This window comes from Synchiropus splendidus, chromosome 4, assembly GCF_027744825.2.
Source record: "Synchiropus splendidus isolate RoL2022-P1 chromosome 4, RoL_Sspl_1.0, whole genome shotgun sequence".
Taxonomy (NCBI): domain Eukaryota; kingdom Metazoa; phylum Chordata; class Actinopteri; order Syngnathiformes; family Callionymidae; genus Synchiropus; species Synchiropus splendidus.
In genome coordinates this window covers 31,986,140-32,010,529 of record NC_071337.1, presented here as the reverse complement: position 1 = coordinate 32,010,529, position 24,390 = coordinate 31,986,140, and the positions used below count along the sequence as shown (strand labels likewise).

General features: G+C 41.1%; 3 protein-coding genes across 7 annotated transcripts; 2 read left to right on the top strand and 1 right to left on the bottom strand.

Annotated features, from left to right (window-relative positions):
• Positions 1-638: 638 nt before the first annotated feature.
• On the bottom strand, positions 639-16,598 carry ngly1 (N-glycanase 1). 3 transcript variants are annotated; one of them, XM_053863541.1, is made up of 11 exons: positions 16,429-16,598; positions 10,795-10,951; positions 9,191-9,353; positions 8,169-8,388; positions 5,866-5,987; positions 5,591-5,736; positions 3,969-4,079; positions 3,711-3,890; positions 3,090-3,275; positions 2,248-2,425; positions 639-2,175 (listed from the first exon to the last, which is right to left on the bottom strand). In XM_053863541.1, the coding sequence occupies exons 3-11, from the start codon at positions 9,342-9,344 to the stop codon at positions 2,003-2,005; spliced, it is 1,470 nt and encodes a 489-aa protein (XP_053719516.1). In that variant the 5' UTR covers positions 9,345-9,353; positions 10,795-10,951; positions 16,429-16,598; the 3' UTR covers positions 639-2,002. The 3 variants fall into 3 exon arrangements, with proteins under 3 accessions (XP_053719516.1, XP_053719515.1, XP_053719517.1); XM_053863540.1 differs by lacking the exon at positions 16,429-16,598 and adding an exon at positions 12,044-12,248; XM_053863542.1 differs by lacking the exons at positions 3,711-3,890; positions 16,429-16,598 and adding an exon at positions 12,044-12,248.
• oxsm (3-oxoacyl-ACP synthase, mitochondrial) lies at positions 13,548-17,191 on the top strand. 2 transcript variants are annotated; one of them, XM_053863543.1, is made up of 2 exons: positions 13,548-14,576; positions 16,391-17,191. In XM_053863543.1, exons 1-2 carry the CDS (start codon positions 13,573-13,575, stop codon positions 16,791-16,793), a joined length of 1,407 nt encoding a protein of 468 aa, XP_053719518.1. In that variant the 5' UTR covers positions 13,548-13,572; the 3' UTR covers positions 16,794-17,191. The 2 variants fall into 2 exon arrangements, with proteins under 2 accessions (XP_053719518.1, XP_053719520.1); XM_053863545.1 differs by lacking the exon at positions 16,391-17,191 and adding an exon at positions 15,528-16,378.
• A 142-nt stretch (positions 17,192-17,333) lies between these two features.
• Positions 17,334-23,890, top strand: lrrc3b (leucine rich repeat containing 3B). Of its 2 annotated transcripts, none has more exons than XM_053862171.1 (2): positions 17,334-17,449; positions 20,393-23,890. In XM_053862171.1, the coding sequence occupies exon 2, from the start codon at positions 20,489-20,491 to the stop codon at positions 21,269-21,271; it is 783 nt and encodes a 260-aa protein (XP_053718146.1). In that variant the 5' UTR covers positions 17,334-17,449; positions 20,393-20,488; the 3' UTR covers positions 21,272-23,890. The 2 variants fall into 2 exon arrangements, with proteins under 2 accessions (XP_053718146.1, XP_053718147.1); XM_053862172.1 differs by having other exon boundaries at positions 17,353-18,543.
• The last annotated feature ends 500 nt before the right edge of the window (positions 23,891-24,390 follow it).

Genomic DNA, 24,390 nt, shown 5'->3' with positions numbered 1-24,390 from the left:
AAACTCTTCAAAGTCACAGGGATAGTAGCCAAGAGCATCCTGAACAGGAATCCAGTGAAACATTTTACTAACCTCTTCCAGTTTTTTTTAAATATATTTTTTTATAATATCCATGTTGTTACAGTACATAAAGTCAATTTATTTCATAATTCTACAGTAAAAACGCTCCAAACTCACAGGGATAGTAGCCAAGAGAAGCCTGAACAGGAATCCATTCATAGATTTCACTAACTTCACTAACTCAACTAACTTGTACTTATATATATATATATATATATATATATATATATATATATATATATATATATATATATATATATATATATAATACACATGTTATTACAGTACATAAAGTCAATTTATTTCATAATTCTACAGTAAAAACTCTTCAAAGTCACAGAGATAGTAGAGCAGAGCTCCCTGAACAGGAATCCAGTGAAAGATTTCAATAACCTTGTAGGTTTTTTTTTATTATTATTTTTATAATATCCATGTTATTACAGTACATAAAGTCAATTTATTTCATAATTCTACAGTAAAAACACTCAAAACTCACAGGGATAGTAGAGTGGAGCATCCTGAGAAGGATTTCACTGGATTTATCATCCAGTGAAGGATTTCACTAACCTCTTGTGGTTTATATATATATATATATATATATATATATATATATATATATATATATATGTGTGTGTGTGTGTGTGTGTGTGTGTGTGTGTGTATTATTACAGTACATAGTCAATTTATTTCATAATTCTACAGTAAAAACACTCCAAACTGTAGATCGTAGATTGTAGATCGCGGGCAAGCGTGATGCCAGTGTTTCACAACATGAGTTCAAGTGTCAGTCATACAGAGTGATGGGCAGAGACTAAAACAGGCGAAGAAGACAGTGCAGGCAGAGTGGAACTGGTCGTCAGGCAGGTGTGATATGGACGGAGTGATAGGAGCAGCAACTAGATTGGAATGCAAGCTCTATATGGACAGCAGTGAGACCTGCCATGATGCTCTGGCATACAGAAGATCATCCCCCTTCACCAAGAAGGAGACAAGCAAAATGTGGAATATTACAGACCAGTGTCACTATTACCTCAATTCTCCTACATACAAAAAAGACCAAATACATTCTTGGAAAAAAAAATACTGAATGCTAAACAGTTTGGCTTCAGGAGCGGGAGATTGGCCATGCGGCTTTGATGAGTGTAATCGGTGACGTAGCAGCAGCAGTCTATCAAAAAAGAAAGGAATATTTCTGGATTCTGGAAAAGGATTTAACACATGACATACAGATCTCAAAGCTTTAAGAATATGGGATCAGAGCCCCAGCTAAAGGATGGATAGAAAGCTACCTGAGCAGGAGGCAGCAGAACTTGGATGTAGATAGAAAGACCCAAATTGTTCATATTATACGTTGATATCTGTGAGGTGTTGGAATAAATGAATTGGTTGCAGTTGATGCAAATTTTATCAACCGTGGAGGGGATCTGAAAACATCAATTGAGAACACAGAAATTGCCTGCGTTTATATAAACGGACTCTCCCTGAATACAGAAAAAACTTAATTCATGGTCTTTTCTAATCGAAAAGAAAAGACAGTTACTTGTCCTTGACACTCAATGGAAAGAGAATAGATTGTGCATCAGTGGTGAATTTTCTGAGTTTCAGTATAGACGAGCAGAGCAGCTAAACTAAAATGATTCATAGGTTAGTAGTCAAAAATTAGGAATTCTTTCTTAAACCAACGACAACATCAAAAACAAAAATCGTCAAGACGAGGTTATTATTCTCTCAAACAGTTCCCAAAACTCATAGTTGTTGATAGACAAAAGAGGCACTGGAGAGCGAACAGTAGTTGGAGGGAGATGATCAGCAGAACATAAGACACCTGGTGGTCTGGCTGTGGCATGGACAACGCTTCAAAAACGAATCCAAACCAGACGGACAAATAAAAACTCACACACTGGTAAGAATGTACTTAATTAGGAGAAACAACCAAAGGCAATTAGGCATCTTGTAATTGGACAATGATTTCAAATGAAACTACATCTTCTGACAAACTCTGTCTGAAGAGCTGTGCATGCTGCCATGACATCTCTCCTTCTCCACCGCTGAGCTCTGCAGTTATGGTAAACTCTGAGCAGCCATTTAGCGCAAGGATAGGGTACATCACACCATCTGCGGGTCAAATATAAGTATGAAAGTGTGATGTCAATCTCAGTTGTGAGGTATTCAATTTGTGTAACGTACTTCCAAAGAACTCAGCATGAGTCTTCCCTGCGTCCACATGCCAGCAGACTCTTCCAGAATGGAAGGACTTGCAACTTGCCATGATGGACACCGACTGTACTTTCATCCCAGCTGGAGAAAAGTCAAACTTCCAGCTGATTCTTCCAGCAGCTGAAGCCTCTTCTCGAGCCAAGTACACCTACAACAAAAACAAACCATGCTGTTACACATATAACCACTAGGTTAATATCAATATAAAATGTGTTCACTCTAGATGACCCAGACATTTGACATCAAGCTTATGAAGCACTAGTATTGCAGCCAGCCTTCTGCTCCGTCACATCCCAGTGATTACCCCTCGCACCCTCCAGTGCACCAATGGCCTCATGAAATGTAGCCAACTATTGTTTATTCAATAAAATAATTTTACAGTTTTCGCTGGGCACTGAGCTACAACATCTGGCCTGTAGCAGCAGGGGGACGAGACTTGACAATCATGCCATAAAGAACTGCTGAAGTTTTATTCACGAGACCATAATGTGAAATTTTTATAGTGGTTTATTTAAAAAAATAAAAAAGTAAAGTCTTCCACTCTGGTCGCATTGGGTATTTTTTTACTCACAAAAATGATGTACTTGCTGCCAATTTTAGGCATGGGGTCACTGTAAATTTTTTAAAAAGTCTGTAGTTTGCTTGATTCATTTTTACGAATTATTATTTTGGTTTCGACAAGTCTCACATAGTAACAACAATCTTGTGAAGGATTGTTTTTGGGATAGTTTGAGATTGAAATGACCAAATCACAAGACCATCGATACAGTTACATGTGTCTTTTCTCCAGAAGGGAAAACAGTTGAACAAACCATTTGCCAGTCAGTCTCCACTTTCCTGAAGACTGCGTCCTTCTTCCATATACACTGATCCCAACCCCTGGTGACCTCTGAGCTGCGGGACACTCGACAGTACTGGTCTTTGGTGGCAGAATAGCGCACATGGACCAAATGATTCCTCTTCTCGTCCTCGTTAGGCATGAATACAAAACCTGTTTTCTAGGAGTATAAGTGACAAATAAATTCAAGTAAATAAAAGCATTGCAAGGAATTTCATTTGCCATCAGAATCATGACGTAAACAATGTCTGATCCAGCAGTCTGACTTCTCTCAATTATGTTTACATTTAAAGTGTTTGACTCTGCATGATGGGTTCAGTTTTCCATTGGCGCCATTGTTGAAAAACTGCCAACATCACTGCATTTGAACTTGAGCGAAGTAGGAGCATAAGCAAGAGCAAGTGACAGATTTTGACTGAGATTCCGAAGTGGAATATTCATCCTCTGTTGACTTTGGCTCCATTTGACAGAGAGTGACAATGCTGTAGCGCAGCGTGTCTGATTGCCAAGGCAGGCCACAAGCCCGCAATGTGCACCAAATGTATAATCCACCAATGTATACACACAAAATATAGTATATATCACTTCACTTAACCCCTAATGTTGGGTCACCCGCTCTCGTCTCGCCCCGAGCCATCCTCCAGGCCAGGGAGCCAGAGCTGCGTCCACCAAGTTCACCAGCCTTAACCTCCTTTGGGGAGAGGAATTCCACCAGTTCAACAATGAGCCGTTCACTCAATTGCTTCTTCCTTTCAGCGCCCAGGTAGCGCTGCCTCTGCAGGAGATGATCATGCGATAAAACCCAAGTTTGGTGTTACACTGAGGGACTGAGGAGAGGAGGAGGGAGACGTACATTAGTGTTGAGTCCATTAATGGCGTGCACCAGCCAGGCCTCTCGAACGCTGGTCCTCCTCGATAACACCTCAGCATGCTGGCGCGAGTACCTCCATGTCACATCAACCACCTGCACGATGAAGTGAAACATTACCTTCTTGATACCAGTCCATTGAAAAACTGCATAGCCACTCATCCGCATACACACTGCAATGTTTCTAAGACATTTCATGCTAAATATTCTCAGAGTGAGCCAGGAGAGAGGTGAAGAAGAGAACAGAGAAATTCAAATGGTTAGTAAAGTGACCACAGTTTCATGAAAAGTTATTTATATTGATTTTGTCATGGTCACACTGAGTCCCATTTTAGTGTATTTTCTTTATTGCATGTGAAATGGAAAATGTAAAAGAAAAAAATCTGAATATGCTATCAGACCCAAAATGAGCACTCCTTGGGTATTACATTGCTTTTGTTTGTTTGTTAAAATTGTATTTTTATGGTTCTGTGTCAGCCGAAACATGGGCGGCGGCCTGTAATCATAGTTACTGCTTGAGGTTGGAAGCTACGAGCCGAATTCCTTCTTTTCATTTCTACACCATAATTGGGGTCAGATTTCTGTTGGCAAATTTACGTTTTTCTTTTGGCTGTCCGACGTCCATTTTTGGTCAGACCTTTGATCGCGAGTGTGATTTTGAGCGCTCATTTTAATTAAATGTCATAAATACACATTCCTTTTTGTCAATTTGAGCTTTCTCCTGTTTGTTTTGTGCTTCACCTTCACCTAGCGATCAATAGGTGCATATTTGTTTGGCCTATTTTACTTTATATTTTATTTGGATGTTCCGCCCAGCCTATAAAAATCAGCGAGGGGAATTACAGGAAGACCAAATTCGCATCCCTTCCAGGTTAGCTAGCCTGTGAACCCTTTCCTAACCAATCATAGAAGTGAAAAATGACTACTTCAGTAGCAGGAGTAAAACTGTCAACAGAAATGACAGACCTAACTAATGTGATCAAAACATGTAACATCCAACAACCTCAAGAAGCAGAGAATTGACTTATAAGAAGAATAAGAAGAGCAACTGAGGTCACAAAAACACAAAGAAATCGGGTTCAGTTATAGTTTGGGATTTTTCTATACAATTAGAATCATAGTGAAAAAACAGAAAACAAGATGATAACTATGTTTAACAACAACGGAAAGGTTTGAAACAGATTTAATTTATCAATAAATGGATTAGTTGTAATATTTCTGCATTACCTTTCTTAAATTCTACATATTTGGTTGTTAGTTGTTTTCATTTCACAGGTCTTTTCAGTCTTGTTTTACAATTTAGGGAACAAAATACCTTATATATTATGTAGTTGTGTTTCACATGTTCCTGCATGCCAGCAAATCTATAGGGTCCACTGATGAAAATTAAATAGCACTGAGGCAAACACAGAATGACTTCATCACCTTTTCACAATTAAATTGAATCCATGATGTCATTAATATCCACATTGTGGGGAGAGTAAAGGGAATCTAATCTAATCAGAGCTCCACCTCCTCCCTCTGGCCAAGCAGCACGAGGAAGAGTGGATTGATGTATTTTGCCTTTATGGAATGCATCACCTGTGATAGGCCTTTTGCTCGCTCACCTGCTCTTTAGAGAAAGCCATGATGTAAGCTAGCTTCTTGCCCCAACCGACCTCGTACAGCAGCGGTTTGTCGCACACATTCTCACAGGAGTCACAGTGGAGCCAGCGTTGCTGAGCCTCGGAGTACACCTCAGTCCACACGTGATCTGGACATAGACTACAATTCAATGACGTAGCTACTTTATACCGCCAACATCCCAATGCCAGTAAGAACAGAAAATGTCAAATAGCTTAGAGTATGTCACATTGTTCTGTCATATGGAGAGCACACTTACCGGTGCTGTCCCAGACATATCGAGCATCCAGGCCCAGGGCTCTGCAGCACAAGGTGAAACAGTTGGCCCACTCCCCACAGCGCCCCCTCCTGGTTTCAAGTAGCTTTTCAGGATGGTTGTATCTAGTGAAGATGACGTGTGCACAGTTAAGAATGAGACAGAACAGAGGATTGTATTGAACTGCACCTATGGCAACAGCAAGGCCGTTTCTTGTTATCGACAATCTTGACAAATGCCTAGGATCCTGAAGGCACCATGGAGGCTGAAAGCTGCATATTCAGCATCTTATGAGGCGAACTGAAATTATTGTTTTCATCTGTGGTTACATGTTTATTAAACTTATTATAACCTTACAAATAAACTGACCATAAATAAACTAAAATTAAATAAGCTGTAGCTTGTGTTCTTTGGTTTTATTAGGTCATTGAACCACACACTTGCCACAGTGACCACACAAGTAGTGGCGAGGGAGGGAGGGCATGTTGATCAGTGATCATATTCTCACGTATTTGACACATAATGTTATTTTAGTTTTACTTAAGATTAATGTACGGAGGTTAGCATGTTATTTATAGGGCCCTATTTAAAAGTGTTATACTGTAATTTATAATAAAATAATAATATAATATAAAAGATATATGTTATTAGGCATGTTGTTTACTAGTTTACACAGTTGTCACAGTATTAATTTTAAATTCTTAAAAGTGACAATTCTGTAATTGGGCAAAACATTGATGGAAAGGAGTTGGCTGTGGAGGTCACAAACTTGCCGTTCTTGAGCTCCTCACTTTTATCCACACACAAAAAAACATTTGGACTTTCTCCAAATGTCCCATATCTGCTGATTGCCTAAAGTGTTGCCTGCACTCTTGAGGCACTGCCTGTGACTGTGACCTCAGCAGAGAAGAGTTTCTCAAAGCTTAAGCTCATGTCCATGGGACAGGATCACCTCATTATCTGTTTTTTCTCATTTAAAATAAACATGTTTCATAAATACTCAATGTTCTATTTATCAACATATAAGTTATTATTTTTCCTTGTACCACAATGATCTTTAATCAGTTTAACTTGCCTGATTGGCTCAACTTAAGATGTTTAATTTTACATGTTGTTTTGCTCATGAACTATAAAAGATGATGGTATCATAGTAGACCACCTAAATGGATAGGAATCTCTTCATCGCTGTTCAACAAAACTAGAGGCCCCTAAGCAGCATCTTGCCTAGGGCCCTCACAGAGCTAGAAAGGGTCCTCGGCAACAGATAAGCATACAGCAGGTGTCCCTCATTCAGTCCCTCTTTCAAATTATATTGATTTAATTGCTTTTTCACTATTGAGTTTAAAAAAATCATTTGCCAGTAGTGTGGAATTATGAAACATATTCCTTGGTTTAGATTCCAATCTACACTCCGAGTGTCCACGCTCATTCATTGAAAAATAAGTCATCCTTGTATCCATGGATCCAAAATAAACGCTGAGAAATAAGTGAAACATAATGAGTCAGTTAGAATTGAGGCTGCAACTCAAACACTGTGTGTGTATACTTTTTTTCTACCCAAATATCTTTTGTTAATGTGCACGTTTGTTCCCCATTCAGAAGCTTTGTACGGTTTCTCCAATTAAAAACAAAATCCCACTCTTTGTCATGGTTTTACTAACGCACACTGTTGTATTTCATATCAGTTCATATTGCATTTACAAATTGGGAGTTCACCATGTTTAAATATAAAGGGATTTATATTTTTAAAACCAATATTAAAGTTTTTGTTAGGGATGCACTGACATGAAAATGTTTGGCCGAAACTGAAAACCGAATGAGGCAACAAAGGCCAAAAACAGAAACACCAAAAGAACTTTTATGCCAATTACTAGAATCACTGTATGGCGGTGACTGTATTCATACTGCATGATGTTTCAACAATGTGTGATAAACAATTACATGAAATCCTAATCGTTTTAGTGTACTACTTTATCCCACTCATGAATACTGCACAGGCCTCTGTCTAAAGATTGTAAAATGAAACATGTTCACTCATAAGAACACAAAGCACATCTATGTCACATGCATTTTAACATTTGCTTCTTGGACTTTCTACAACAGTCCAAGCCCTCGCCGTGGTCATAACAACATCCAGTCATCCTGTTTTGTTTTGCTGTCCCAGTGCATCCCAGGTTTTTATGATCATTTTGCTAGATTTTGACTTATGCAATGTCATGTATAGGTTATGTAATGCTAACTTGTAGTTAAACCTCAAATACATCATTGACAGACATGACAAATCTATTCAAACAACTAAAACTAACCGTGGGAATCGGGTAGACAGGTCACATGTGGCACAAAAGTGGTTCTCCACTCTTTGGCCTCCCCACCGAACATCGTCTGTGCTGGGACTGAGGGAACCGGCATTCTGTGTCTGACCACCACAACCACTGCAGGGCAAACAGTCAACCCAGGAGAAGAAGTCCTGTTTGAACCACTGGAGGAGTCGTAGTACCAGAAAGTCCTCTATTCCAAGTGTACAGTCTGAAAGGAAGACATTACAAGCTTTGTGAAAACCGTAGTGTAAAATGCAAGATCAGGTCCATGTTTTACGAAAGAGGAGGGCAAACTGTTCCAGAAAGGGCTACAGTGAGAGCAGGTTTTTCTTCCACCTGATGATGAGGACTCCTTTTCACCAATCAGGTGTCTCATGAGTTTAATCAGTTGACTGCCAGTCTGGTCCTGCTTGTTTCAGCAGACACCCAATTGGCTAAACTGTGAGTGCTTGATCAGTTGAACCAAAAACCTACACCACCTCTGCCGCTTCAGGACCAGTTTGCCCATCCCTGGTTCATACCCTCAGGGAATCAATTAGTTCCAGGAGTGTAAACACAAAGCAGGTCACAAGTTGTACAGATACATTAGGGATTAAAAGTTTATTTTGGCTGCAAAAACAAAAATACACCAAAGACATCACCATAACTGCCTTTAAACTAATGGTGATGTCCGTGGTGAACATTGTAGATTTCTACAATTTTCCCTGCTGTCTTGTGAAGTTATGCTACTCAACAGTTGCTCTTTTACACAATAGTGTAAAAAAAAACTAAAACTAAAAAACGTGCAGCAGTGAATATGTCATGTAGAGAAATTTCAAAATGAAACAATGGAACTTTTTGGGGATCACCCCCCGGCTTCAGGTTTGTTCCTTAACCATGATTTCTCCAATAAAACACTGTAATATGGATTAACATCACAAATGCTTCTAATACTTGCCACCGCATTAAAAACCTATGTATAGTAAAGAACGTGTTGCATCCACATGTATCGAGAGATCAATCATTATGACCTTGGTCAGCCGTTTTGGCCTTGTTTAGTTCCTGCTGGGCAGCAGCAGTCAGCATCTCATGAGGAATGTGTTGTCGCGTTTTCAGCTGAAGCTCAGGGCTCTCATACAGCAGAACATGCTGGAAGTTTGACTGGAGTGTCGCAAGGAGCCCCATGCTGCAACCCTGCGAGACAAAAAGACCGTAATAGTAAATGTTATTCAAACAAGCGCAATAGGTCAAATGCAATAGTGGAGTCAAAAAGGAATTCAGATGACAAAAGAACAAAGTGAAACATGCGTAAAAAATGCTGGAAAACTTAAAAGAACCTGAATCCATGACCACAATAATAAAATAATCACCTGATGGCATACAATCAATGTTACTTGATGAAAACGCCATGTTTTAAGAGAAGAGTTTTTCCCCTGGCCTGGTCATGCTGCCCTTGAATGACTATCATAGATGTGATCTTGTCTTTCCAATTCCAACAGTAATACATTCTCGACAGCTTATTTCGCTCGCAACAAGCACACGCAGTTCAAATGCAGTCAAAGATGACTAGGACTGTCCGACCCATGTTTCACGTCTGAACTTTATTTGATCAGATTCCTCGCCCGTGGTGACGCTTCACTGTTAAGTGTGATTCTAGGCCTGCATACAGTGCTTTCCATCAACTGACTCCCTGTCTGACTGATCCATCCTGTCCTACCCTACTTGCCCCTCAGCATAGTAACTAGGGTCAGGTTTATATTTTTTTTTTCCTGTGCTGTAGTGCATTGTTCCTGTCTCTGATTTTATTATTATTTAAGTATATGATAATTATACAACACATTTACAAGGCTTGAAGTCGATATTGTACAGTGATTAAACGCTTTTCTTTCGATCGATGGTTAAACACTTTATTCAATGTATTATTGTATTGTAATTATCAATGCATTATGAGGAGTGCAGCGATGGTCTTTTTTCGGCCAATATCACTGGCTGATTTTTTGAAAGTCCCAACAGGCTGATACCAATTTCTACTGTTTTACTTTTTTCTCCTCAACTATGTCACACACAAAAGCCATTATATTCTTTAATTATTTACAATAACCAATTTAATAATGACAATTGAACAACACTCTATAGAAAACTTGCAACTTAAAAACAAAAATAAATAATAAAGTTGTCCTAAACAACACCATTAGCATTCGTTTTGCCTGCGAGTAGCACCGGTTAGCTTTCGCACAAATTGTTTTAGGTTAAGTGCCTTGTTTATCTGTGGAGGCTGACTCCATGGGTGCACACGTTGCAAACTGCAATTCAAATATAATTTTCCTGGACAGAGAAGTATTGCCAAATGACCGCCATCATAGCTGGCTGGCTATCTGCTGCTGCAGCAGCAGGTACTGTAGGTGTCTCTGCAGCATCACAAGTAGATTTTTCCAGAGAAATTCCTGCTTTGTTTTTGTCATTTTGTCAAAATTGGCATATATTTTTCATTTGAGGTGCCGATCATGTGATCCAATATCGGCACCAATAAATCAGGCGACCAATCAATCCATCATTGTAGCCCTACAGCGTTTCATCTCATTGCTCTTCATAAGCAGCATTGCTACTTCTATGTTTGTTCCCTCTCTTTTCTTACCTAAGACTGTTGTTGTGGAGTTGGTTGGTGGCTGTGTAGGAGCCACTAAACTTGCTGGAACAGAATGAGCAGGACGTGATGACTTTGGTCCGGTGGAATATTATAGGAACCTCAAATCAATCCAAGTTGCCTTTGGTGATCAACCCCAAATTGTTGGCTGAAGATAAAACAGAAGGGGAATAACACTTCAGACAGAGAGAAAGAGAAATTGAAGAGTCCGGTAGATGTGAGAGAAGGAACAGGGAATGCAGTGACAATGAAGGGAAAAGGTATCAAATTACATCTCTTTCGTACAATTAAAATGTTCCATAGACAGTACAGTAGTACAGTTTTGATGGTGACATTTGAAAATGGTTAACTGTACAAAATACTCACTCAAAGGTTAGAAAAGTAATTACTCTAGAAGTTATTAGTAATAATTCCTTTTTGTTTTTTTGGGGGGGCGGAAGGAGGAATGAAGCAAAAGTTACTTTTGTTCAGCGGTGGGGACAATGACTATCATAGGTTTTTACTAGATTAACAGCCTTTTCTCCCCGTCATTCGTTAGGCTCTACGTTTCTATGTTCCTGAACTGACGCCTATGCTTGTAACTGTTACGAATTTAATTTCTTACAAAAAGTAACAAGTAACATTCCCAACAACGGCAAGAACGCACTGTGAGACTGAGGCACCTAATGGACAGTCAAACAAGATTTCATCGACACATTTTAGTTATCGCATTACGTTTTCGAGACACCACATATCAGCGGCATTTAGTGGCACCTGAGAGAATGATGCCTCCGGTTTACCCCCGCGAAAACCGGCGGTTTCGCACGCTGAGAGCCGGAGAGCCCCTTTCAGAGTAGCTGCCAGCGCTAGTGATCGGACATCTAGACTCGGTCTCGGTGACGAAAAAGCTAATTTGCGCAGCATTTAATACAAGCTTCATACTTTAGACCAGGCATACAGCGAGCAAAACGCAATCAAGATAATACAATCTGATTATCTTCTCATCATCTTTATCTCCAATTTAAAGGAGACATTACACTACCCCGTGAATGGGAAACCGCTTGGAAGAGAATATACTGTGGGATCACTGCTCCGAAATGGTCGGAATTTACTACTTCATTGGTTTGCCTGTGATTTCAAAGGGCAAACAGGATTTCCTGAGCACATTAAATCCAATAATAATGACGATATCAGAGAAACCCGGAAGTGAAACAATTTCAAGGATGAGAATGCAAGAACAAAATAAGGAGTAAATTCACACCTCAAAATGTCCGAGTAGCTTTCACGTGAAGGAAATAGTTGTTCGTATTTTGTAACGTCGTCAGAGTCCGTGTCATAACCATAATGCAGGTGCAGCAAAAGCAACGTTCCACTGGAGGAAAATGGCAGAATTTGCTGACATACAAGCAGACAAACAGACGTCTATGGAAAGAGAAACGTTCGAATAGACAGCTGACTCTCTTCTTCTAGTGGTGACTGGTGGGTGGTAACCTGCACGAAGTTGCATTACCGCCACATACTGGATTGGCGTGCTGAGACGGAGCTACTGCAAGAATCGCAGCCATCACGCAGGCAAACATCCAACAGGAAAATGTGAAACCACAAAACCTCCTCAGTTAGAATGTAAATAGTATTCAAAGAAAGAGACAGTATTCAGAGAAAAGAGAACAGATATGACATTAGCATTTACAGTTGCACTTCCTTCAAATTCAGCCGAAGTTTTGAAAGCACATGCGTAGAAATATCGCTCACAGCCCGTCAGCCCAAAAAATATGTGGAAAAACGAGGCAGACCAGTCAGTACACGTTTTTTTTTTCTTCATGAAAATCAAATACAGAAGAATGTTATTTATGGTTTATATGAAGAGCATTTACCTCCCATTTATTTTATCATTAATTTCATTATAATCTCAGCCAAGTTCATTCATAAATGTAAATATGCTCACTTACTCAATATATGCTTAAACTTACTGCTTGCTCTCAATTTAAAATCTTCATCTAAATTATTTAATCCCCTCGCGTGAATATGAATACTTTATTTTACATCCTGTTGTATTTTATTGCTGTTTTGGTTTGCGATTAATAATAATATTTTTGTATTTTTTATAATTATTGTCATTTTCATTCGTACGTTTCTAATACTTACATCGTCCATTCATCGATACCTGCACAGCGATTTGACATTTGTTTAATTTTGGCAATTAAAATAAAAAAAACAAAAAACATAAGACGTCACGGTGAACACTCGCGCATGCGTGTGATTATGTTCTTCGTTGCAGAGGTCAAACATTTTGGAGGAGCCTGACATGTTTATCGATTCACTCATGCTGTATTTAAAAAATAGAATATCAGATAAAAACATACAATTTACAAAAGTAAATCAAAATCAAAATGTAGGCGATTTTAACGATAAAAACGTGATATAACCATGTGGGCGTGCCAGATCATGCGACACATCTTCTTCCGGTTCCAGCACCGGAATTTCCGGATCACATCGGGCAGATCAGGTGGTAAAAATACTAACAAGGCCATTGCGCAGGCATGAGTAGATCGTGCGGATTAGCTGCCCCGTCGGCGCCGGCTCGTATTTGGAAGTTGTAACAATAATAAATGCTTTTAAAACTCAATTCCTGAAGTCATATTATGTTTATAATGACAAGAAATACAGTTACTTATATTGACTGTATCCAAATAGAACTTCATCACCATAATGTGTATTTTGTTTGCTCCGGCGCCCCTTCTGTAGCTAACTAGATAGAACCTAAACACATTTTGGATCGGTTGACAGAAAATGAGGACTATAACGCAATTTGTTGCTTTATCTTGTTGGACTAAAGTCTTTATTCGGCATTGTGAAACGAGAACACTTTTTGGTCACATTTTTAAAGGCCAATCTCTCGGTCATGGACACAAACACAGCTCAACCAATCAAAAGAAAAGAGTGGCGATTACTGGTATTGGACTAGTGTGTCCTCTCGGGACAGGACTCTCGCTACCATGGGAGAGACTCATTGGGAGTTACAGTGGTATTGTGGCTCTCCACTCTGATGAATACAGAACTGTCCCGTGTAGGGTCGCTGCCATGGTACCCAGAGGGACTGCAGAAGGTCAGTTCAATGAGGAAGACTATGTTTCTCGTGGGGAGATGAACAGCATGTCACAAGCCACTGTCATGGCCGTTTGTGCTGCCCAACTTGCTCTGAAAGACTCGGGATGGTCCCCTCAGACCGTAGAGGAACAGCTCACCACAGGGGTGGCTGTTGGTATGGGTATGGTGCCACTGGAGGAAATTGCCAGTACGTCAGCTGCCTTCCAAAGCAAAGGCTACAAAAGAGTAAGCCCCTTCTTTGTGCCTCGCATCCTTGTCAACATGGCAGCTGGACAAATCAGCATTAAACACAAACTGAAGGGTCCCAACCATGCAGTATCTACTGCCTGTACAACTGGAGCTCATGCCATAGGTGATGCTGCCCGCTTTATCAACCATGGTGACGCAGTGGCAATGGTTGCTGGAGGAACAGAGTGTTGTGTCAGTCCTTTGGCCATTGCCGGCTTTGCCAGAGCACGTGCTCTAGCCACCAAATGGAATCATGACCCGAAGCTAGCATCGAGGCCATTTCATCCAGAGAGAGAGGGATTTGTGATGGGTGAAGGAGCTGCAGTGCTTCTGTTGGAGGAGATGGAGCATGCGCTGAGGAGGGGAGCCAGGATCTATGCAGAGGTTCTGGGCTATGGAGTCTCTGGCGATGCCAGCCATATCACCGCCCCCGCTGCAGATGGAGATGGTGCATTCAGGTGAACAATCTACTAGTCTTAACACTTGCTAGTATTTAAAAAAAAATGTAGAGAGAAGAAATAACAAGGAATATTCAATAGTCTAACTCACTGCACAGATTATAAATTGGGACAAAACTTGTCATTTGATATATAAATAAATTCAATGAAACAATATAACAATGTTAAATATTAGGAGTGTCATAGGGGTCTGCATAGGTAGGTTTGGAGAAAAAGGTTTGAAAAGCTCTTAAGGTTATGTACATTTATAGAGTGCTATGATGTACAGTCTGGGTGTTACTCTGGAAGAGTGAAGATTTGGTGATGATTTAGGTGACTGTGTTTACTATTCAATCTATTCAAAGTTAATGGAGGAATATGAAAAGTATTTTTCACACAATTACTTGGGCTCCGATTTCATTCACTGGCTGCAACACAAAATAAGGAGTAAATGTACCAATGAGTTTCGAGAGCAACAAGCGACAGCACGAGTCCAAGCAACTTGTCTGCAGTCTTTTTGACACAGCTTTCCCAATCTCAGCTCAAGATTGAGCAATGTCATGTTTTTATTTGAAAACCAGAGTGTAGTCCCTTTCTTCTTCTTTCAAGGCTCCAGATATACATAAAAACACAGATTATCAAAAACATACTCCTGACCCCAATTACTTCAATAGTTATTAACCAATGTAATATCTGCTATTTCTGTTCCCAGAATCCCGAAAATCTAGCAGCAGCACACACCCTATCACATAGGAGGATGCCGCACCAAAACAATAGGGATCTTAATTGTAAAGCCAAATAATGAAATGAACAAATTTTACTTACATTTCAACATTTTTATTATTATCTAGTTAAAAATAATAATTCCAAACCTTGTAATTTAATGTTGAATTATTTTCACTAACCATGAATGGTGTTGCAGAAATATACCCAGAACTTGAAGTTATTATGGGGTGAAATTTGACTCCTTAGAGATGGCTATGGAGAGAAGGATGATCCTGAAACTAAGGAGCATGCTGGTCAACATCACCCGCCCCCTCCATCAGCTGCTGGGCCAATGCAGAAGCACACGGACCAACAGATTGAGACGACCCATATCAAAGACTGTGCGCCACAGGAGGTCCTCTCTGCCTGTGGCATTAAAAATGTACAATTCATCCCTGAAAAAGTAACAGTTAATGATTCTTTGGCACGATATTCTATTCATTCTGTTCTTGAATCGGCATTTTCTTGCACATTGTTTATAAGATTTTTTTCTTCATTTTATAGTTATATGTTGTGTACAGAGCATGTTACGAACAGAATTTCCCTCAGGATTAATAAAGTTTGCTGATATCATGCACTGTCATACATAATGAGTAATGCTGAGAACACCCTCGCCGAAGCCTATAAATGCAATATAATGTCTTGTGGCTGTTCTAATAATGCATTATAGATGCCCTAGCTAATGTGTGATGGATTTGGGTGATGGATGACCAGAACTGAAGATGCGTTTGGTAAATAAGATGAACATTTTCCACAAGTTGTACTGCAGTCCAGTTGTCTTGGGTCATGGTTGGATCACTAAATTGTATTGGAAAAACATGTGGTTAAATCAAGAATTTGAGGAGTTGTCTGCATGCCATTATAGTAGCATAAAATATATTGGGGGAAGAAGGGAAATGAGGAGATGAGGACTGATGCGATTAACTTTGTCTAGTAAACATGGTCTTAAAATTTATTCAAATGTCACACCTCATTTCCAAGTTAGACTGAATAACATGGAAGACTGGTTCCAAATGCTAATCATCTTAAAATAGAGTGAAGGTTTAGATGGTTTCCTCACTGTGTTGCAGGTGCATGTCAGCAGCTCTGAAAGATGCCGGCCTCTCACCTGCCCAGGTCACGTACATCAATGCTCACGCCACCTCCACTCCACTGGGGGATGCAGCTGAGAACGCTGCCATCAAGAGACTTTTTCAGGGGAACCTTGCAAACTTGGCTGTCTCGTCTGTTAAAGGAGCCACTGGTCACCTCCTGGGAGCAGCGGGGGCTCTGGAGGCAGCTTTTACTGCTCTTGCCTGCTATCATGCCACCCTGCCTCCAACACTTAACCTGGACCGGACTGAGCCAGAGTTTAACCTGAACTATGTTCCCTGCACTTCCCAGAGGTGGCTGACAGATGGCAGAAGAGTCTCGCTGTCCAACTCTTTTGGATTCGGAGGCACTAATGCATCTTTGTGTTTGGCCAGTGTCTGAAAGTTGAAGCAGTGATGGGAAGTTGTCCTCGCTGATTAAAAAAAAAAGGTTTAATACATAATGAAAATTCACGCTGAGTGAGTTCTGTAACTTCTCCAACCTAACTGGGTTGACATGGACAAATAGGAGGCTGTCATTCTATTCTTGAGCCTTGCTGGCCCATCTTCATGTAATTGACCCGGATTCGAGGTCAGATAATGGGATAAGACTAAGTGAAGGCAGGCCATTATCCGTGTGGAACTTGCCAGCAGCCCACATAAGGAAATGGCTGCTCAGCTCAGAACGTTAGCACCTTTTCTTTGTACAAAAGGAATATATGACGGAAATATATGACTGATCTTCAAATAAATTTCTCGTGCGGTGGTGTGTTTCATGCATTTTATTTCTTTACTGGTTTTGCGTCGAATAAAAACAATAATAGAAATAAAGACTACAAATTCATCGGTATGGGTGGAATTATTGAGCGAAGGTTCATTTGTTTTATATTGAAGGGTAACCGGATATTCTTCTATTTTTGCATGAAAAGACCCTCCCTGTCTCCTCACTGGTGCATGTCTACACCAGAACACACACGGATGGTACCAGAGATGACGCTGGAGCTGGTCAGTCGGCGGGTCATTCATCTGGGATGTGACGGACCACTGTCAGGAATGCATGTGAGACTCGAACCGCCTGTTGCTCCATGTCCCGACTGCTTGCTCCGCTCCATCTCGTTGCACAGTGAGACGCGCGTCGGCTTTTATTCATGCGTTTGTGAGCGTCATTCATCGAATTCATTCGTCTGCGCTCCTCATCGTCAGTTCGAATGTAATCCAGATGGTTTTGGTTCGCGTGTCACTGATTCACGTAGGCCTGCTGTCATTAGTCCGTGAACAGGCAGAAGGTGACGAACGTGTTTAGTGACGGCTCGAAGCGGGTAAGTTGTCAGCAGCTCCTCTCTCGATGGCGACCGTTGCCACACGCAGACTCACACCTGATCGGAAAAGTTGCTATTGCTATGGCAACGGCGATGGGTGTGTTTCAGAGCCGTTTTCAGAACGTGCTACAAGCACGATATGTATTCGACAATATATTTATGCATTCAATCAGATGGTCTTCTGGAGATGCGCTTTCGTTGAAACAGCATACAGAGCTTGTTCTCTCTGGAGAGACCTTTTGTCATGCTGTTTTAAAAATGCATTTGTAAATGAATGTTCCTAAGATGGACTTGCTGAATGAAAAGCTGCACACTGGTGTACTGAAGCACAACGTTGCCGTTCAGAAGCCAACACTGGTTTCCATGAACTAGAATCACAGGTGGCCTCACACGAACGTGGAATGAATTTCCACACTCCGGTTGACCTGGGCTGATCTGCTGCCATTTCTCCTCGCCACCGTCGCACTCAAGCGTGCACACACAGTTGGACCTAGCAAGTACAGTATACCTTGAACCTCACTACAGTTCAGTGGTTTGTTTACAGCTTGCACTTTTAGCCTGTCTCACTACCCGTGACTTGCACACCCTACGCCTGCTGGAGCTTCCATTTTATACTAAGCCAGAGGCGGTATGTTCAATATTTAGATGTGTTTTTATTTGGGTAAAATATGCTTCTTGGTTTGCAGCCCATTTGGTCTATTTCAACAAAAACCCCCAAAGCATCTGCTGCCTTCTGCAGTGAATGTGTAGGAGTCCAGGGGGATGTGTCACTCCACCTACTGAGTGTATCTTTAGCTGGACATGGTGTTTCACAGAGCTCCAGCAAAAACAATGGTGAGTTTTTAGAACCAGAACGTAAGACTATATTATCTGCACATTGATAGAGGCATTGCTTTTTCTCCCCACTGTTACGTGCGCCGTAAAGTTCAATGATTAAAGAAACCGATTTCGGAAGCTGCATGACAATGGAATGTAGGCAGTCTTCAGAAGGAGAGAAAGTAAAACATTTTTTTTACAATGTACAAGATATAGCATGTAAAGTGGTGCCTTAATGGTGTCCAGACCTGTGAGTTCATTGAGATTTGTGTGGTCTCTGACTCTCCAGCGACCACCACCATGAACCCCAGCATCCCCTTTGTCATTTGTTCACCCTGTATGAACAAGTGGATGCCTCAGTGATGCATGCTCTGTTTTAATGTTTGCTCTTGCACTGAAGAACTCGCGGAACCACCATGTATGCTCACAGTTTAAGTCAGCTTGATCGACATCCTGACGAAACCAAAGGAGCTTCTTGCTGATGATGGAACTGTGACAGGCCGCATGTTCTGCTGACACTTGTTCCAGTTTTTTGCTACACTTGAGCAAGAAGAAGAGGAGCAGCTTGGTTGATGTTCACACAGGTTTTGCACTAAATAGGTGAGGTGGAGGAGAAAGACATACTTGACATACTTTGCTCCTAAACCATGAATGGTGTTGCAAAAATATACCCAGAACCTGAAGTTATTATGGGGTGAAATTTGAATCCTTAGAGATGGCTATGGAGAGAAGGATGATCCTGAAACTAAGGAGCATCCTGGACAACATCACCCGCCCCCTCCATCAGCTGCTGGTCCAATGCAGAAGCACACGGACCAACAGATTGAGACGACCCATCTCAAAGACTGTGCACCACAGGAGGTCCTTTCTGCCTGTGGCATTAAAATGTACAATTCAACCCTGAAAAAGTAACAGTCAATGATTCGTTGGCACGGTATTCTGTTCATTCTATTCTTGAATCGGCATTTTCAGAATTTCCCTCAGGATTAATAAAGTTTGCTGATATCATGCACTGTCATACATAATGAGTGATGCTGAGAACACCCTCGGCGAAGCCTATAAATGCAATATAATGTCTTGTGGCTGTTCTAATAATGCATTATAGATGCCCTAGCTAATGTGTGACCAATTCTTTTCAAACAGATAAGTAACATCGACTATCAGTCTGGAAACTCCCATGAACCCGAAAACTTGATACATGGGGGCATTTTGATGGGAGAAACTAGTTGCCTTTTTGAGCTCCAAGATCAAAACTAGAGCCAGGGATTGCGTCACAGAGATGGTTTCTCCATTCATGTAAAGGGAGACGGGCAGTGTTGTAGTCAAGACCACACCAACCGAGACAAAGACATTATTGACACTGGAGTGTATTGAGAGAGAGCAAGGTGACCAAGACTGAGACAAGACCAGGGCAGTATATATAAAGAGTCACACATTGGTTAACCAGTCAGGTGTCAGCTGAAACAAATAGCATAGCAGTTTGAGACCCCTGACAAATATTAAAGAAAAAAAGTCAACAAAAGGGAACAAAGAGCCACTTTTACCAATTATGACAGTTTTGTCTGTCAGTTTCAACCAGTCTTGAGTACAAATCCAGCCAGTTGGAGATAGAGACAAGGCAGAGTAAAAATACATTTGAGGTTTGGAGGAGGAGACCAAGACCAACCTTGAGTACTACAACACTAGAGAGTGGCGTCACATTGTGTTTAGATTCTTTAACATCGTGGATCCTTGTGTGACTGAGTTTGACGCCCACTGCCTGTAATCCAAATCTCTCTGATTGCTACCATGGCCATTTCAACCAGTCTCATTTCAGCTTCCCTTATCCGCTCACTATCACATGCATCACTCTTTGCTTCTGTTTCAGGCCCTGCCATGCCAGAACCTGCCAAGACTCCGGGAACTTCAGCAGAACACCAGTCATAAGTTTCCCCTGACGGGATGCTGCTAACAGCTATTCAGGATGAAACTACTAGACTTGTGGCTGTCACGTTCCATCCCGATGTGCCTGCTTCTCCAGAGCCTCGTCCTCATGGCTCTATGCTTCCCCTCTGCCAGCATGTGTCCCAAAGGCTGCATCTGTCAGCGAGACCTCCACCTGCATGGCCTCAACATCACCTGCAGCCAGTCCCGTCTTAAAGAAATCCCACCCAGCCTTCCCTTCGACACTGTTCTGCTCAGGCTGGACCACAACCAGATTGGTGCCGTGCCTGACCAGGTCTTCAGCAAACTCAGAATCCTTCGAGAGTTGAACCTCTCCTACAACGCAATGGAGACTTTGGGTGAGGGCGCCTTTAGTGGGATCGAGGCCACGTTACAGGTCCTGGACCTGTCTCACAACCGCATAACCAGCGTGCATAAGGATGCATTCGCTCGGCTCAGTGCGCGCATCATTGTGGACAATAATCCCTGGCACTGTGACTGCGCTCTGCAGCAGGCAATTGGCGGAATGGCACACAACCATGAGGCAGCAGCTCGGGTTCTCTGCAGGAGCTCTGAACTTCTGCAGCAGGAAGGACGGCCATTCCTGGCTGTAGACGCTGACCTGTGTAACCTGACGAGAAGGACTACAGACTATGCTATGCTTGTCACCATGTTCGGCTGGTTTGCAATGGTCATTTCATATGTGGTGTACTATGTCCGTCAGAACCAGGAGGATGCCAGGCGGCACCTGGAGTACCTCAAATCTCTTCCAAGCAAACACAAGAAATCAGATGATTCTGACGACATCAGCACTGTCGTCTGATTGTTCGAAATGGAGTCACAGGATTGTAGGTTTGTATTTTCATACTTTTCTGCGTGACTGACGTATGACGTGATAAATGAATGTTCTGTGGGTCCAAAGTCCAGGAGCACCTGTTCTCGTTGTACAGCATCAGTTCATTCAGCATTGCCATCGTGAAACGTCCAGAATGTTTTCATGTTTACGGTTCTCTTACAAGCCAAAGAATTAGTAGAACAAGTGGTTTTGACAGAAGGTGAGTCTTGAATTGGCTCTGATTTACCCATCAATGTCGGAGGATTGTGAAAATGAAAATGGTGAATGAAAATGACAGAGAAATCCTGGGGACATTTTTAATGAACCTTGAGTTGTAAGTTGGTTGTAGGTCCTTACCATGAGGTTCGACACAGTTTGGAGTGAACCTGTTCTGTCCTCTTGGGTATGTTTCCTCCCACTGTCCATGAATGTTTATCTCTAAAGCACAACATGACTCTCAAGTTTACAAGGTTTGAAGTTTACAGGAGTTAATATTAAAGTCCTTGTAGTAGGTGGTGAATAGAATAGATTCAGTCCATTCTGTTGGAGTCGTCGTGATTGTCTAGGCAGAGGTTATGGTAATGCACTTAGATGGTCATCTACATTTAGCTTGGCATTTATACAGGGACTATCACAGAAAACAAAGAAACAAAAAGACAAAGCTATGGAAGAAAGACGCACAGAACTACTGCGTATACAGTCACCATTTAAGACAAGACGTTTCACATTTCTCAGTCTGCGTCCGAAGGCAGGTCTTTCCATCACATATACATTCCGCACAGTGTTGACGTGTCTTGTTGGTGGGTGTTTATTGTGCCATATAAGGCTATACAGTGCAATTTCATCTAATCTCCACTCTAGTATCAATGACCAATATTATTTCTTACAAATATGTTTTGAGCATTCCCAGAATATATGGGAACAGTCGGCATCTATGTTTTCAATCTTTTTTGGTAAAACAGAGCAAATAGATTTGATTGAGCAGAGTTTTATTCAAAGCAGCGCCGTATATTCACAAAGCACACAAAACTCCAGTCCTCAGCCACCAGTAAGGCTCTGGATATACCTGGCATGCTGAGCAGTTATACAGTACCTGAATAGCAACTACATTGCACGTCACAGTGCTCATTTAGTGGCCCATTAAAGTGCACGGCGATATAAGTAACATTTCATAAATACTCACTCAAGTCAGCAAAAAAAAAAACAAGGTACACTCATTTTACACAAGTAGTGCCAACTATTTATTCTTTATTCTTCTGTTCAGTTTTGTGATCCGAACAGAAATGAAGTCCAGTTTGTCTTTTCTCGCTTGAGAGGGATCTCTAATGTAAAAACACAGTTTTTAAATGTTGTGACTAGATGAAAGGAGATCCACACTTGCTAAATTACATTTCCCAAGTCGTCTATCATGTGTAACATCCAAAATTATTGTGAGATATTGTTGATGGAGATAAATATTGACCCATGTCACTGTCGTTGTTGACTGTGTACAGATTCTTAGCAACTGTGCTGTCATTTTGGTGGATGTTCTCATGGTAGTAATAATGTTGGTGTTCTGAAATCGTCATAGACAGGCAATGTTGAGATTTGTCGCTGAAAATTACGGTCCACCTCTGTGATCATAGTCCATCCATGAGGTTAACTGGTCTGGTGGTCTTTCTCAATGGAAAATGTTTTTAAGTGCCTGAATATTTCCCTCAGTATCTTCCACTCCTCCCCGACTCTTCCAGATGCATTCATAAGTCAGCCAAATTGAGAAGATCATGTAAAGCATAGTTCTTCAAATTTGGCACACGCTCAAAATAAAAAATGCTGTGACTATGACTTGTTGACATCAGAAAGCAGCCATAGAACCATAGAAATCTCACAATCTTCCCATTGGGCTGGCTTCATTACACTGATGTTGTTGGCAAGTTCGCATTTGCGATGTAAGTTCCTTGTGTGTGCTTGCAGGTTTTCCATTGATTTCGTTTCAGCCATGAGGAATGTTAATCCATGGAACACATTAGATCAATGAAAACATTTACGGGATAAACTTAAACCTCCAGGAACAGACAGTCAAAACTTCCCCTTTGCCAGTGGACACCTTGTCATACCCTAAATGGTTCAACTGCAGCAGTTATGTGGATAATGAAAACATGCCCAGCTTGAATTGGCCTGTCATTGGTGTCAGTGAAGACAAATCCTGAAAATTAACTGTGTTGAGCAAAACAACATTGTACAGGGTATCTGTGAAGTCTAGACACACAGGTCAGAATACAGCTACGAACAACATCTTTAGTATGAATACATCTCTTTTTTCAAAGAGCAAATTTCTTTGTTGACAAAGCCATGTTTAATCTACGGAGGGGAAAAAATTGTGGGTGTCTGTAAAGCCTGCGCATTTAATTCAACTGTGAATTAATAGATAAAACATGGCTTTGTCAGTGGAAGAAAGAGTTGAGCTGGTACTATTCATTGTATTCATATTAAATTGTCTGAAGTTGCATGTTTACCTATATACCCAGACTCTGCAGACACCCAGGGGATGTACCAGATTTCCTTGTTTCAGTTTCATTATGGGAATGGCGCAACTGCATGACCAGGAGAAAATGTAATAAATGACATCACTGGTGAAAACCAAACCTTGTCTGTAGTGTTTTGGTCCTCCTCTTTTCTCACTGCACGAATTGAAGGCTATGGATTATACACAGGGATTAGTAATTGTTACTCACTTTCTGGTCATGCTACAATATGACCAATCAAGCCTTTGCCTGCAGTGATATGGACCTAGTTAGAGTTGGAGCCTACTCCTATGTTCACTCCACTCATTTCACTTCATGGCAGCCACTCCCAAATAGCTTTGTTGTTTTGAGTTTGGTCTGACCAGTGGATGCAGTGGCAAAACCGAAATAGTGTACAGCTTTATTAAACAAGATGAGAGCAGCGATTTTACCACCCTGTCAAAGTGGCATGAGCTGCGGTCAGCCATTGCACAACATCGTAGGAGATTTTGCTGGTTTGCAGCCAAATTCTCTAGTTATATTATGTCCAAGGATCAAAATCAAGAATTCATACGTAATATCAAGCTCCATGACGCAAGACTGACACAAACATTAAGATTAGCA